Source organism: Pristiophorus japonicus, chromosome 4 (genome assembly GCF_044704955.1).
Source record: "Pristiophorus japonicus isolate sPriJap1 chromosome 4, sPriJap1.hap1, whole genome shotgun sequence".
NCBI classification, from domain to species: domain Eukaryota; kingdom Metazoa; phylum Chordata; class Chondrichthyes; family Pristiophoridae; genus Pristiophorus; species Pristiophorus japonicus.
In genome coordinates this window covers 114,059,756-114,075,930 of record NC_091980.1, presented here as the reverse complement: position 1 = coordinate 114,075,930, position 16,175 = coordinate 114,059,756, and the positions used below count along the sequence as shown (strand labels likewise).

Below are 16,175 nucleotides of genomic sequence, written 5' to 3'. Positions count from 1 at the left end.
TGTCGGGTCGCAAGTTCAGGATTTAGCGCATGCGCTTGGAATTTCTACCCCATAGTGCTCAAACAGAGCTTGGAGCCACAACCTCTGACTCTGAGGTGAGAGTACCAACAACTAGCCTAAGCTGACATGCATAATATGGAAGAGGTTAAGCCAATGGGATTGTAGGATTTGACATAGCCCAACATTCAACAAATGCTCCCTTAAAGGGGCAACACAATTAAAATTTCATGCCAATAATATCAAAGGTTTCTATTTCAAATTAGATTGGAAAACTTGGGATTGCCCCACCAGGGTACAAGACATGCCTACGCTTACAGGGATGACACAATTAAAGTTCCAAGGTGTAAACAAAACAAACTAATAAAAGTAACTAAAATAACAAAATCAGTAACATAAAAGGATTGTCTTGCAAACTATGCATGGTCTGATTTTAATGATTCAGCAGCACCCTGTGACCAAGCAGCACTGAAGTACAGCCTTGAAAGAATCCTATTTTAAAACAGGTTAGTGGAATTGTGAGGGTAGCTGAACCCAACTGACTGGGACACGTCAAGTGCTTCCTCTTAAAGAGTATCACCGCTAAAGTTCAGGGCAGATTTTATGGCCCATTCAATCGTGCTTTTAAACTCAAAACAAACTAACTAAAATAGATAAAACAAAAACATAATTTGCTTGGATCCACTTTATTATTTACTCTTTACTATCTGACTAGCCACAGCCTCTCTGCCAATGGTGTCTTCCCAATGGTGCACCGTCCCCCCAAGGATCCCAGTGAACAATGGCTTCAATAACAGAAAGGGGATTTTATTGTGCATAACATAAAAAGCAAAAATAAATTCAGTGGTTTTGCAAGCACGGCGTCCGCAAATGTCTTCACCTGCCTGGGAACCCAGCTCCAATGACAGTGAAAGCGGCAGTTTACAAGTGTCAACAAATGGGTGTAGTCCTTTTGAAAATTTGTTTTTCCTCATTTTCTTCCCAATTTAGATGTAGCAGACAGGTTAACCACTTAAAACATGTTAATCCAATATAAATTGCAAAGGAAGTATTTATTCGTGGAAATATGATTTCGTCCAGCAAGTTCAAGGAGGAAACGTATCAGAACAGTCGGAGATCGACTGCCCCACAAGTGCATTCAATGAAAACAATTCTCTGTAAGAAGCCCGAATAGGCAGAGTTAATAAATATGGAGGAATTTAAAGAGGGGGTGGGAGTGGAGCACTAGATTAATCTCCCGAATCATAAATTGGACCTGGTGTTTGGGTTAGTTTCTTTAATCGTGGTTGGATCATGTAGTGGCATTTACTTGGACAACTTTCCAGCACTTTCAAATGCAGTCACCACCCCTCTCCCCGCCTCTCCCCAGGTTTCATTTGGAGTGACGTACTGCAGGCAAGTTATTTTGCAACAGTCCAGAAACATTCTTTCATCCAGCCCAAACATCAGTCTCTGCTGCAAGAAGCAGGAGTCCCAAAGACGAAACCGTATCGCAAGTAAAAGATTGTTTTTCTATTAACCTTATCGAAACTAATGTAAACTCCACACGATAGCGTTTTGAATGATTTGCTATAAAGCATGTATATTTCACTAAAGATTATTATAGAAAGGCTGTGTCATGATGGCATAGTTCGGTTTGCCTATGCCAGCAGCTTTGACGCTTCGAAATTTTAACAAAAATATTCCAACTTTTTGTCACTTTCTTGGCGAATCTGAATGTTCATACCGACTTACTAACCGATTCATTATTCAGGTCTTTAAAAAGAGTACTTTAAACTTTTTAATAGGTGGGGAATGATCAATTGTGACACAACTGTGTAAAATACCTTTAAAAAAATGCATGCTCTCTGGCGTTCTGGCCGAGATCCAGCATTTCAGGTCAGTGGACGGTGGCAAAGTAATCGTTGCTTCTGACAAGGTGGATTCTGACAGCTGAGGGCAAAACAAAATTAATGTTATTTTACGGGAAAGCACTAAGAAAAAGAAGGGTTAAGTGCGGATGACGAATAGTCTCAGTAATCCAGGAAGCCTGGATATTTTCAGTTTCAATTCCACGATCTTTAACTTAAGGTTTTGATAACTTTAACATTTAACCAAAAAAGCAAACACGTGGCTGACTTGAAAATGTATATATTATGTACGTCCACTCCAGGATTGTGTTGATCATTCACAAATCCCCAATGCTCATGGTCAGATCTTTATTCCCTGATTGTGTCTCTACGCCAAAGCTCTTTTTGCATAAACAAGGGATTTACAGAGAGCACGTGGAATGTCCTGACCGTCATCTGTTAGATAAACACGGTCCAGTAACAAAGGCACCATCCAAAGACCTGGGCTGAAGGCTTTGACAGCAGCGGCGTGCAGTGGATTGTTATATCTGATTGACTAATTACATTTTAAAGTATGTACTAAAAATATACCCGGTACTCTGAGAATTATGTTTTATTGGATATCATTTGTATTTTTGTTATTGCTGTATCTTTTGCTACAAAGTTATGCTGACTAGAGTTACTTATAAATTCGTAAACATTTGAAAGTCAGCAGAAATGTTCATGTAATACTGTCTCTTTTAGGATAATCTGGAGCAGTACTTAAATATGAAAGCACATTGAAAACGAACAGTGCCATCAAGATTGTGAGGACCTTAAATACCTTATAATGCACTATCCAAAAGGTTATTAGTTCGATTGTTCTGACAAGTGTCGATCGGACTGGCCCAGCCTTGAGAAAATGCTGCAGCAGATTTTACAGGACATGTACATAGATCCAGCTGTCCTCGACCAGCTGAACGAAGAACAAAAGCAGATTCTATTCCTAAAGATGAGACAAGAGCAAGTACGAAGATGGAAAGAAAGAGAAGAAAAATCAGAAAGGGAGGAGAAAAAGATAAACAAAACAAGTACTCAGAAAGGTATGATATGGGTTAATTTTCTTTTAACCATAAAGTAGTAATATTTATTAAAACAAAGAATTTGAGGTTTCCAATTATTGACCCTTCAAAACTAATAATGCATTTCCAAAATATTTAACAAGATAAAGTTTAATTAAATAATTGCATTTGGAACATGTTTTGGGAATATCTAACAACTTTATTGTTTGAGAAAGTATTAATTTTATTTGTAAAATCAAAATTAAATGTTTGACACATTTAGGAACAACCTAAATCAGAAACGTCCAATTTCAGTAGTAGTAATTGGGCACATGAAGTATCATTTATTTTTAGACTGAATTTTGGCCTTACTGAGGGGAGTGATGTTCGGAGTGGGGAATTGATACTTTAGACCCAGTATCAGTGTTAAAAATTCCAAGGTTAGGCATAGCTTGCAGGATAAAAAATGCACTATCTTGCTGTAACTAAGCATCTTAATTTCAAAAATCATCCTCTACTAAACTAAATAAAGGCTAAATTAACCTGAATAGCATCAGGAATCCCTCGTGCCTGAGCAAACAGGAAATCTTAGGCAGTTAAATTCTGTTGACTTGCACTCATTAGAAACAAATTTCAAAATGCTCAAAGTTGCTTACATTTTGGACCTAAACAGTTATGAGAGAGAGAGAGAGACTTTCATAGTAGCAGATGGATTAAAAAGTTAGATACAAGAAATGAGAAGATTACATTCTGCATGTTAGAGAGTGCAGCATAATATTATCATTCTTTTAAAATATTTTTATGGATAGAACCATGATTATACAATGCCCCCTCATATTGGAGGCAGTTTAGAGAAGGTTCACTAGGTTGATTCCTGAGATGAAGGGGTTAACTTATGAAGAAAGGTTGAGCAGGTTGGGCCTGTACTCATTGGAGTTCAGAAGAATGCGAGGTGATCTTATTGAAACATATAAGATAATGAGGAGGCTCGACGAGGTGGATGCAGTGAGGATATTTCCACTCAGGGGAAACTAGAACAGGGGGCATAGTTTCAGAATGGGGTCGCCCATTTAAAACTGAGATGAGGAGAAATTTCTTCTCTCAGAGGGTTGTAAATCTGTGGAATTCTCTGCCCCAGAGAACTGTGGAGGCTGGGTCATTGAATATATTTAAGGCGGAGATAGACAGATTTTTGAGCGATAAGAGAGTAAAGGGTTGTGGGGAGTGGGCAGGGAAGTGGAACTGAGCCCCTGATCAGATCAGCCATGATCTTATTACAAAGACGGAGCAGTCTCGAGGAGCTAAATAGCCAACTCCTGCTCCTATTTCTTATGTTCTTATTAGAGGTGGTTCCATCACATTGTTCCTTTCTCATGCGACCCTCCACCCCCAAATGAAGCAGGTAACTTTTGGGTCAGCTGTACTGTTATTTCTGCATGTTACACAGTAATAAAATGGTATGGAATGTATGCTCAGTACGACTGAGCAGTGCTGGTGACAGGAAGAGGGATATTGAGTGTGTCAACAGCTATTTACTCCTGGTCTGGTTGGTGGATGGCAGACGCTGTGTGGTGATACAGTACTCACTCACTAAACTGCCAGGGATCATTTACTACTGTTTGGCAATACCATGAGCATAGCAATATAAAAGGATTCCTCTCTGCTCTGCTAATGATGCAAGCAAGGCAAAAGTCATCCACATCATTATTGCTGCCAATTTAACTACTGTTACAACTTCAGCATGTTTTGCAATTATACAGATGAACAAAGGTAGCCATATTTATTTCCACTTATGTGTTGGCTCGGTGCCAAATAATTTTATCTCATAATGCTCCTGTGAAGTGCTTTGGGTTGTTTCACTACGTTAAAGGCGCTATATAAATAAAAGTTGTTGTTGTTGAATGAGGGAGCGCAATGGCAGCAGTATAGCTACAACAACTTATCTTTATATAGCACCTTTTAATGTAAAAAACATAATTCACAAATAGTCAGGAAAACAGATGCCAAGCCATGAAAAGAGAGGTTCGGAGGGAACAGTGAGTGTCGGGTGGTAAAAGAGGTTTTTAAAGTGGGATGGGAAGCAGAAAGGAGTTGATTGGAATAATCAAGTACAGAAGTGACAAAGGCATAGATAAAGGTTTCAGCGGCAGTGGGGATGTGTTAGGGGAAGGCAGGCAACGTTGCACAGGAGGAAATACACTGTCTTGATCGTGGATAGGATGTAGGGTTTAAAGCTCGGTTAAACGAGACACCAAACTTTTGCATAGTCTGGTTCAGTCTTTATGACTGGCTGGCAATGGGCATGGAATCGGGAATATTGGAGCAGATTTTAGGGCGGGGCGAAAACAACAGCATTGATCTTAATTTTAAGTTGGAGGAAATTGTAGCTCATCTATGATTTGATCCTCTTACTACTCCAGCACATTCCAGGAAGGTAAGAACAATACAAGGCAGCTTTTTTCTACAGCTAATCGCCTCCTCAAATCCCAGGAGGGTCTTGAACCTGCGGCAATGACAGGAGAGGAGGAAGTCTGGGAGGTGGGAAGAACAGTTGAGGGAAGCAAGGAGTTGAAAGGGAGAGCAGTAAGGAGGCATGGCCGGATGATTGGAAGGAGAGGGAAGAGTGCTTCACCCAGAGGCGGTCTGAGATAGGCAGAAATGTAAAAATGGAGATAGGGCTCAGGTCTAGATCGGCAGCCAAAATGTGCACACGAATGGACACAGAGGGGAACCTTAGATCACATGGGACTGTAACAAAGATCTAGACATGATGAGGAAGAAACATAGGGTTGGGGCTGACAGGAGAGAAGGTAACCAGTCCCCCATCATAGGGCTTAACTTGGGCAGGGGGTGCATCTGGGTATGTATCTGATTCAGGGTCAAGTGAAGGTACAATTTGGAGCCGGCACAGAAGTGAAGCCTCGCAAATAATCAGGCAAATAGCAGACAGGAAGAAATATAGGGCCCAAGTTTCCACACGATAAAAAACGGGCGCCCCTCCGAGCTGGGCGCCCGTTTTTCGCGCCTAAAACGGCGCCTAAAAAAAAAATCGCAATTCTGGAGCGTTCTGCAGCTCCTTGTCTGCCTGGGTGGGAGGGGGCGGGTACTATTTAAATTAGTTTTTTTCCTGCCGGCAATGCTGCGCGTGCGCATTGGAGCGTTCGTGCATGCTCAGTGTGAAAAAAACATTGGCACGCGGCCATTTTTGTAGTTCTTTGTAGCTGTTTAATTTTTGAACATTTTTTTAATAAAAAAGCACATTGCCATCAGCACATCAGCACTTGCAGCCTTCTCACTGTTTCCTCCCCCCCCCCGCGGGAAGAACGGGCGCCTTCCCCCCCCCCCCCACGGCGGGAAAGAACGCGCCTCCTCTCCCCTCCCCCCCCCTCCCCCCCGCGGGCAGAACGGGTGCCTCCCCCCCCCCCCGCGGGAAAGAAAGGGCGCCTCCTCTCCCCTCTCCCTCCCCCCCCCCCCCCGCGGGCAGAACGGGCGCCTCCCCCCCACCCCCGCGGGAAGAACGGGTGCCTCAGGCTGACTGCAGAATTTTCCGTGCCTGAAGCACTTTCACACAGGTAGGAAGATGGTTTATTTAATCTTTTCTTTGCTTATAAATGTTTATTCAGGTTGGATTTATTTGTATAATATTTGTAGAAGTATAAATAAGGATTTATTGTAGAATTTAATGAGTTCCCTTCCCCCCACCTCGTTCTGGACGCCTAATTTGTAACCTGCGCCTGATTTTTTAATGTGTAGAACAGGTTTTTTCAGTTCTACAAAAATCTTCACTTGCTCCATTCTACTTTAGTTTGGAGTACGTTTTCACTGTGGAAACTTTCAAATCAGGCGTCAGTGGCCGGACACGCCCCCTTTTGAAGAAAAAATTCTGTTCCAAAGTGGAACTGTTCTACCTGACTAGAACTGCAGAAAAAAAAATGTGGAGAATTGCGATTTCTAAGATAGTCCGTTCTCCACCAGTTGCTCCTAAAAATCAGGTGCAAATCATGTGGAAACTTGGGCCCATATTATCGAAAACTGAAGTAATAAGTTAATACAATTTAGCTTCCATATTTAAATTCTCCTTCATCAGGCAGACTATCTTGGAGGCTGCAAGAATATAGAGAGGGGCTTTTTACCATCAACTGTGATACATAGCAGAAATAAAATTCTGTCTACTCTTATTCTTTTAATTTTTCTAATGTAGTTTTAACTAGTTACATTATCATATCATCCTTCTCCTTGGTATTTTTATTCGTTCACAGGATGTGGGCGTTGCTGACAAGGCCGGCATTTATTGTCCATCCCTAGTTGTCCTTGAGAAGGTGGCGGTGAGCCACTTTCTTGAACCATTGCAGTCCTCATGGTGAAGATACTCCCACAGTGCTGTTGTAGCAGCTTGATACAACTGAGTGACTTGCTAGGCCATTTCAGAGGGCAGTTAAAAGTTGCTGTGGATCTGGAGTCACATATAGGCCTGTCTGGCTAAAGACATTAGTGAATCAAAAGGGTTTTGATAAGAATCCGGTAGTTTCATGGTTTCATTACTGATACTAACTTTTTAATTCCAGATTTTATTTAATTAACTAAATTTAAATTCCCCAGCTGCCACGGGACTCACGTCTCCGGATCATTAGTCCAGGCTTCTGGATTACTAATCTAGTAGCATAACCACTATGCTGCCGTTCCCATACATAACCACAATGCTACCTACCATATAGAGTTATGCTTGACGTTAGTAATTACCACTGTTACCTGTTATCTCACAATCTAAACTTTAGAAAAGCACAATTCTGATTGTTTGCTGACATAACAGTGATTGCACTTCAAAAGTAGTTCAACAACTGTAATTCACTTTGAGATATCTTGAGAATGTAAAAGGCACTATATAAATACAAGTTCGTTCTTTCTTTGATCATTCCGATTCAAACTGAATATAATCTTTTTGAGGCTTGTCATGTGAAAGGCATTTTTAATAACATAATATGTTGTAATAAATTAACCTTTCTCAGGAAAATTATGCGATGGTGGAGAGGATCCAGTAACATCAACAGTGAATGCAGTTGCTCAGAAGAAGTGAAATGACAATGACTAAATAATAGATTCTTGCCCTAATATGGACTATGATCTTTAGCTATGCTCCTCTGCCTGCGAACATTTAAGTGTGCCTCCATATTTACGTAGAGTACAAAAAGGCCCATATAATGGATTGAAAAAGTGAAAGGATGCTTAGAATTTTCTTTACAAAAGTTGAATAATACTTAAAAATAATGAATCATGGTGCTGATAGATTTAAGAATATAACAAACATTGTAATATTAAAATATTTTTTTCAAAGTCACTCAAATGCATTGATCAATTTTACATTTATTTTCCTCCTACATTTTTCATTCCTGTTCTAATTAAAAAAACGCAGCCATGCTTTGAAACATAATTGTGATGGCTATGCTCTAATACTTGTAAGGATAACAGCCCACAGGAATTTTAAAGACTCAGGATCATGTAATTGGTGTAAGTCTCTGGTTGATTTTTACTTTGGAGAAATTGGACTGTATTTTAGGAATGCCTGCTGAGAGCACATTAGTTTATATCTGATGGTCTGAAGGAGAGAAGAAGAGGGCTGAAATCATGCAAATTAAGCCAAATGTGTTCAATAACTTGTGTTCTATGATTATCTGTGGTGTTAATGCTGCATGGTATTGAGTTTGCCCGTTTAGTGCTTAGATATAATATAGATGCATGATAATAACTCACCTTGTAACTGGTCCCTTGGAAGTTGATTTTAGTGATAGAGTAAAATCAAAAGGAACAATGCCTTTTTCCCTGGCACGGATAATACTGAGTCCTCAATATTTGATACATAATTTAAAATTGCTTTTTTTAAAGTGAGTCATTATTCCATGCACTACCCCAATTTCCCCCCTGTTAAATGATATTCATCTCTTACACTACATAAAATATAGGAATAAATTGTTTACAAAAAGGAATTTGTGATTCTTTAGGACTGACTCTGAAAAGTGCCTCACACAATAACAGCAAATTTTCTGTGCAGTTTCATTACATAACTTGTGGAAATTCTAAATACATGCAACTGAAGTTTAGCACAGAGCCAGTATTTAACATTACAACAGAAGAATCAATAAATAGAGTAATTTCTAATAAACCACATCCTTGCCCAAAGTAGTTATATAACTCAATACTGATGCAGTTTTCGCTCGAATTGTAGTTTTCTCTTGTTCACAACATACGAGTAATTTGACCTTCAACTTAGAATGCGGTATTGTCTATATATGAATACACTAAAAATATTGGACATGTTCCCATAATGACACAATGATGCAGGAAAAAAACACATACTCAAGATAAATGCCATTGCCATCTTTCTTGCAGTTTTTTAAAACTATATTTCTTTTTTTAACAGTTCTGCTGGGAGCGGGGGAGGGGGGGGGGAGAGAAACAGGCTGTGGATTCCTCGAGTGTTTTCAACGTAAACACTGCTGTCTTGTAGGTACCATGCTTTTTTTGTGAGGCATGGCTGAGATCTGTTTTCCCTGTAAACCTAATTTACACTGCACAGGCAGGAAAAGGAAAAAAGTAAGAAAGCCAATTAACTTGGGTTACTCTGACATGCACTTCCTGTTGGCTGGTTTGGATGGAATAAATAAAAACCTGGAAGCAGGCCATTTGCCCTCTGACAAATGTAAATGGCAATGGGGGACTTACAGAGCAGTTCAAATAATTACAAAATGGGGCAGAGAGATTGCTCACTTTCCTTTTATTATGTACATCCTCTTACATTCATGCTCGTAACTTTTAAACACCCGTTCTCCACAACTGCAGCCACTAATGCTTTTATCTCCACTTACAGAGTCCACAAAACGAGTGGATTGGCTGCTTGGAAAAGACGGAGATGTGTGGGTGTGGGTGATGGGAGAGGCTCGAGGAGATAAACCATTTGAACAGATCTGCAGTGAAACTTCGGCAGAAGCAAGGTACAAATCCATAAAAAACCTGCAAATAAACCAAATGTTTTGGAGCAAGAATTTAACCTTGCGAGGATTGAAGGTCTTAGAAACATTTACCCTTAAAGAATTAGTTACAAATATGTTGTGCTAAACTGTGTGCTATTTATTCATCATACATTCCTTTCTCAAAATAAATAATGTTATTTACATATTTTTAAAGAAAATTTAAACTAAGAAGAGGAGAATGATCTATTTTTTTAGGTGTGCGACTGGTTCTCCAATCCCTTAGAACTGGAGGATAAATATACTGTTGCATGTACTGTACTTACTGTGATTATACCAACTTAATTATGGATATTTTATTTTAAATTCAGATGTCTATGTTTTCCATTTAGAATAAAGAGTTGAGTTTATCTTCCTATAATATATATATAGTGGGAAAAATTCATTATCAACCATTTTTGAGGTGCTAACATCACTTGGTCAGTAGGTTTAGCACCTGCCGATAATTATCGCCAGCAATATTCAGTTTTGGAGCACTGAAACCAGCGGTGCACACTTCTCTTAGGATAATAGTGGAGTGCTAACTTCAGAGCGATAACCAAGTTCCGGCGCAGGTCCACCAGTGCATATGAATCCTGCAGATCCCATGGAGTAGGGCTCCAGGAGAGGTTTCAGAGGTCTGAATGCCAGCTTTTTGTGGCGTGATTGTGGCGCCAGGCTGTAAGTCCGGCGAACGAACTGAATTTTGCTTCCAGGGCGCTTACGGGGCATTGCACACTCACTGACATCACCGTTTCAGTGGCGCTACAGGGCCAGGTGCTTAAGTGTTAGCACCGCCGCTAAAACCATACTGAAGTTCGCGGCCAGCGCTAAAATCGCTGCGTCCAGTCAATAAGGCATTATCGTACCATTACCGTGCTAATCAATTGAATCTTTAGCCCATAGTTAACAGATAAATTCAAATAACTCATATTTTAAAGCATTATAAAGCAAATTTTACATAGAATATACAGCTCAGAAACGGGCCATTCAGCCCAACCAGTCTATGCCGACATTTACGCTCCACTCGAGCCTCCTCCTAACCTTCCTCATCTAACTTTATCAGCAGAACCCTCGATTCCCTTCTCCTTTTGTATGCTTATTTAGTTCCCCCTTAAATGCATCTATATTATTCGCCTCAACCACTCCGTGATAGTGAGTTCCACACTCTCGCTATTCTCTGGGTAGAGAGGTTTCTTCTGAATTCCCTATTTGATTGCTTGGTGACTATCTTAGTATTATTTGGTTATTTGTAATATTTTAATGCATTAAAAGATTTGGCATAGACTTTCTCAATTTGTAATAACAAAGATTAATTCATATCGGTCTTCAGCCAATTCGATTCACTCTACGTGATATCAAGAAATGGCTGAGCGCATTGGATGCAGCAAGGCTATGGGCTCTGACAACATCTCGGCTGTCGTGCTGAAGACCTGTGCTCCAGAACTAGCCGCATCTCTAGCCAAGCTGTTCCAGTACAGCTACAACACTGTATCTATCCGACAATGGGGATAACTGCCCAGGTATGTCCTGTCCACAAAAAGCAGGACAAATCCAATCTGGCCAATTACCGCCCCCTCAGTCTACTCTCAATCATCAGCAAAGTTATGGCAGGTGTTGTCAACATGCTATCAAGCAGCACTTACTCACTAATAACCTGCTCACCGATGCCCAGTTTGGGTTCCACCAGGAACACTCGGCTCCAGATCTCATTATAGCCTTAGTCCAAATATGGACAAAAGAGCTGAATTCCAGAGGTAAGGTGAGAGTGACTGCCCTTGACATCAAGGCAGCCTTTGACTGAGTGTGGCATCAAGGAGCCCTAGTAAAACTGAAGTCAATGGGAATCAGGAGGAAAACGTTCCGCTGGCTAGAGTCATACATAGCACAAAGGAAGATGGTTGTGGTGATTGGAGGTCAATCATCACAGCCCCAGGACATCACTGCAGGAGTTCCTCAGGAGGGTATCCTAGACCCAACCATCTTCAGCTGTTTCATCAATGAACTTTTCTACATCATAAGTTCAGAAGTGGGGATGTTCGCTGATGACTGCAACTCCTCAGACAATGAAGCAGTCCATGCCTGTATGCAACAAGACCTGGACAACATTCAGGTTTGAGCTGATAAGTGGCAAGTAACATTCGCGCCACACAAGTGGCAGGCAATGACTATCTTCAACAAGCGAGAGGCTAACCACCTCCTCTTGACTTTCAATGGCATCACCATCGCTGAATTCCCCACCATCAACATCCTGGGGGGTTACCATTGACCAGAAACCTAACTGGACTAGCCACATAAATACTGTGGCAACAAGAGCGGGTCAGAGGCTGGGTATTTTGCGGTGAGTGTTTCACCTTCTGACTCCCCAAAGTCTTTCCACCATCTACAAGGCACAAGTCAGGAGTGTGATGGAATATGCTCCACTTGCCTGGATGAGTGCAGCTCCAATAACATTCAAGAGGCTCGTCACCATCCAGGACAAAGCAATCCACTTGATTTGCACCCCATCCACCACCTTAAACATTCACTCACTCCACCACTGGCACACCGTGGCTACTGTGTGTACCATCTACAAGATGCACTGCAGCAACTCACCACGGCTTGTTCGGCAGCACCTCCCAAACCCACGACCTCGACCACCAAGAAGAATATGGGCAACAGGGGCTTGGGAACACCACCACTTCCAAGTTCCCCTGCAAGTCACACACCATTCTGACTTGGAAGTGTAACGCTGTTCCTTCATTGTTGTTGGGTCAAAATCCTGGAATTCCCTCCAAAACAGTGTGGGAGTACCTTCACCACAGGGATTGCAGTGATTCAAGAAGGCGGATCACCACCACTTTCTCAAGGGCAATTAGGGATGGGCAGGGCCCTGCCAGCGACGCCCACATCCCATGAACAATTTTTTAAAAATCGGTGCAAATGCCATGACTGAAAATGGCAATGCAGAAGGGATAATAATGCATCTAGACAGGATGACTTATAATAACAAACATTTGCAATATCTTTACATAGACAATGTGCCAAAGCAGTCCACAGAGGCATCAGAAAAATAAGGATATTGAGTCAAAGAAGGAGATGTTTGGGAGAAGCAAAAGCTTTGTCAATGAAATGCACTTTAAGGTGCGTAGTTAAGAAGAGGAAAGTGGAGGGGTTTAGGAAGAAAAATCCAAAGGTTGTGACCTAAGCTGCCAAAGATGAGGTGAAGGGATGAACACAAAGCTACATCAGAAGAATGATGAGTTGGGTGGAGGTGGAGTGGAGGGGTGTAGGGCTGAAGGAGGTTACAAAAGTAGGGGGTGAAGTTATGGAACGGCTTAAACACAAATGTGAGAATTTTAAATTTGCAAATTATTTATATCTATGACCTCTGGCCAGCTTGCCAGAGGTAACAGTTTCTCCCTACTTGATTTATCAAAACCTCTCATAATTTTCTGTACCTCTATTAGGTCTCCCCTTAATCTTCTCTGCTCGAAGAAGAACAATCCCAGCTTCTCCAATCTCTCCAGTCCCTCATCCTGGTAAACCTCCTCTGTACCCTCTCCAAGGCCTTGACATCTTCTAAAAGTGTGGTGTCCAGAATTGTACACAATACCCCAGCTGAGGCCTGACCAGGGATTTGTATTGGTTTAGCATGACTAACTTGTTTTTGTATTCAATGCCCCTATTTACAAAGCCAAATATTCCATACGCTTTCTTAACTGTCTTGGCAACTTGCTCTCTAACCTTCTAAGATGTATTAATATGCACCCCCTCCCCAGGTCCCTCTGATCTTGCAATCCTCTCAAAGCAAGGTGTATAGCGAATGGCAGATGAGCTGAGAGCACAGGTAGACACTTGGGAGTATGATACTACAGCTATTACGGATATAAAAGGGGTCAGAGGGTCTAGTAAGGAGGGGGAACTGAGGGAAATCTTTATTAGTCGGGAAATTGTGTTGGGGAAATTGATGGGATTGAAGGCCGATAAATCCCCAGGGCCTGATGGATTGCATCCTAGAGTACTTAAGGAGGTGGCCTTGGAAATAGCGGATGCATTGACAGTCATTTTCCAACATTCCATTGACTCTGGATCAGTTCCTATGGAGTGGAGGGTAGCCAATGTAACCCCACTTTTTAAAAAAGGAGGGAGAGAGAAAACAGGGAATTATAGACCGGTCAGCCTGACCTCAGTAGTGGGTAAAATGATGGAATCAATTATTAAGGATGTCATAGCAGTGCATCTGGAAAATGGTGACATGATAGGTCCAAGTCAGCATGGATTTGTGAAAGGGAAATCATGCTTGACAAATCTTCTGGAATTTTTTGAGGATGTTTCCAGTAAAGTGGACAAAGGAGAAGCAGTTGATGTGGTATATTTGGACTTTCAGAAGGCTTTCGACAAGGTCCCACACAAGAGATTAATGTGCAAAGTTAAAGCACATGGGATTGGGGGTAGTGTGCTGATGTGGATTGAGAACTGGTTGTCAGACAGGAAGCAAAGAGTAGGAGTAAACGGGTACTTTTCAGAATGGCAGGCAGTGACTAGTGGAGTGCCGCAAGGTTCTGTGCTGGGGCCCCAGCTGTTTACATTGTACATTAATGATTTAGACGAGGGGATTAAATGCAGTATCTCCAAATTTGCAGATGATACTAAGTTGGGTGGCAGTGTGAGCTGCGAGGAGGATGCTATTAGGCTGCAGAGTGACTTGGATAGGTTAGGTGAGTGGGCAAATGCATGGCAGATGAAGTATAATGTGGATAAATGTGAGGTTATCCACTTTGGTGGTAAAAACAGAGAGACAGACTATTATCTGAATGGTGACAGATTAGGAAAAGGGAAGGTGCAACGAGACCTGGGTGTCATGGTACATCAGTCATTGAAGGTTGGCATGCAGGTACAGCAGGCGGTTAAGAAAGCAAATGGCATGTTGGCCTTCATAGCGAGGGGATTTGAATACAGGGGCAGGGAGGTGTTGCTACAGTTGTACAGGGCCTTGGTGAGGCCACACCTGGAGTATTGTGTACAGTTTTGGTCTCCTAACTTGAGGAAGGACATTCTTGCTATTGAGGGAGTGCAGCGAAGGTTCACCAGACTGATTCCCGGGATGGCGGGACTGACCTATCAAGAAAGATTGGATCAACTGGGCTTATATTCACTGGAGTTCAGAAGAATGAGAGGGGATCTCATAGAAACGTTTAAAATTCTGACGGGTTTAGACAGGTTAGATGCAGAAAGAATGTTCCCAATGTTGGGGAAGTCCAGAACCAGGGGTCACAGTCTGAGGATAAGGGGTAAGCCATTTAGGACCGAGATGAGGAGAAACTTCTTCACCCAGAGAGTGGTGAACCTGTGGAATTCTCTACCACAGGAAGTAGTTGAGGCCAATTCACTAAATATATTCAAAAGGGAGTTAGATGAAGTCCTTACTACTCGGGGGATCAAGGGTTATGGCGAGAAAGCAGGAAGGGGGTACTGAAGTTTCATGTTCAGCCATGAACTCATTGAATGGCGGTGCAGGCTAGAAGGGCTGAATGGCCTACTCCTGCACCTATTTTCTATGTTTCTATGTTTCTATGACTAAAAGAGGGACAGGTATGGTAGCTCAACATTCCTGGTTACATGATCTTCAGACGGGATAGAGAGGGGGGTAAAAAGGAAGGGGGGTTCATGGTATTGATTAAAGAAACTATTACAGCTGTGAGGAGGGATGATATGTTACAGGGATCACCAAGCGAGGTCATATGGGTCGAACTAAAAAACAAAAAAGAGGCGATCACATGGCTGGGAGTGTACTATAGACCCCCAAACAGTGAGAAGGAGATAGAAGAGAAAATATGTAGGCAAATTTCTGAGAAGTGCAAGTAATAGGGCAGTAATAGTAGGGGATTGCAACTATCCTAATATTAACTGGGACAAAATTAGTATGAAAGGTGTAGAGGGTGCGGAATTCCTAAAATGCATTTGAGAACTTTTTTAACCAGTATGTAGCGAGCCCAACATGGGAGGGGGTGGTTCTGGATTTAGTTTTAGGGAATTAATCTGGGCAGGTGGAAGGGGTATCAGTGGGAGAGCATTTCGGTGCTAGTGGCCATAAGTCAGTTAGGTTAAGGTAGTTATGGAAAAGGACAAGGTTGGATCAGGATAAAAGGGGATTGGGGAAAAGCCAACTTTACTAAGCTGAGAGGTGATTTAGCCATAATGGACTGGAAACAGTTACTTGAAGATAAATCAGTGTCAGAGCAGTGGGAGGCATTCAAGGAGGAGATCCGTAGGGTTCAGGCCAAATATGTGCCCTTAAAGAAAAAGGGTGGGACTAACAAATCTAG

At 41.7% G+C, this 16,175-nt stretch overlaps 1 protein-coding gene across 2 annotated transcripts in view; it reads left to right on the top strand.

The window, feature by feature from the left end:
* The first annotated feature begins 1,410 nt into the window (after window positions 1-1,410).
* Window positions 1,411-16,175, top strand: part of LOC139263035 (SH2 domain-containing protein 4A) — a 45,200-nt gene continuing 30,435 nt past the window's right edge. The window contains exons 1-3 of one of the 2 annotated variants that reach the window (XM_070878506.1): window positions 1,411-1,493; window positions 2,571-2,908; window positions 9,729-9,852. In XM_070878506.1, the coding sequence (XP_070734607.1) occupies window positions 2,728-2,908; window positions 9,729-9,852 (305 nt within the window). In that variant the 5' untranslated portion in view covers window positions 1,411-1,493; window positions 2,571-2,727. Of the gene's footprint in view, window positions 1,494-2,315; window positions 2,399-2,570; window positions 2,909-9,728; window positions 9,853-16,175 lie in introns of those variants that run through there. The other variant, XM_070878507.1, reaches the window with a different exon arrangement.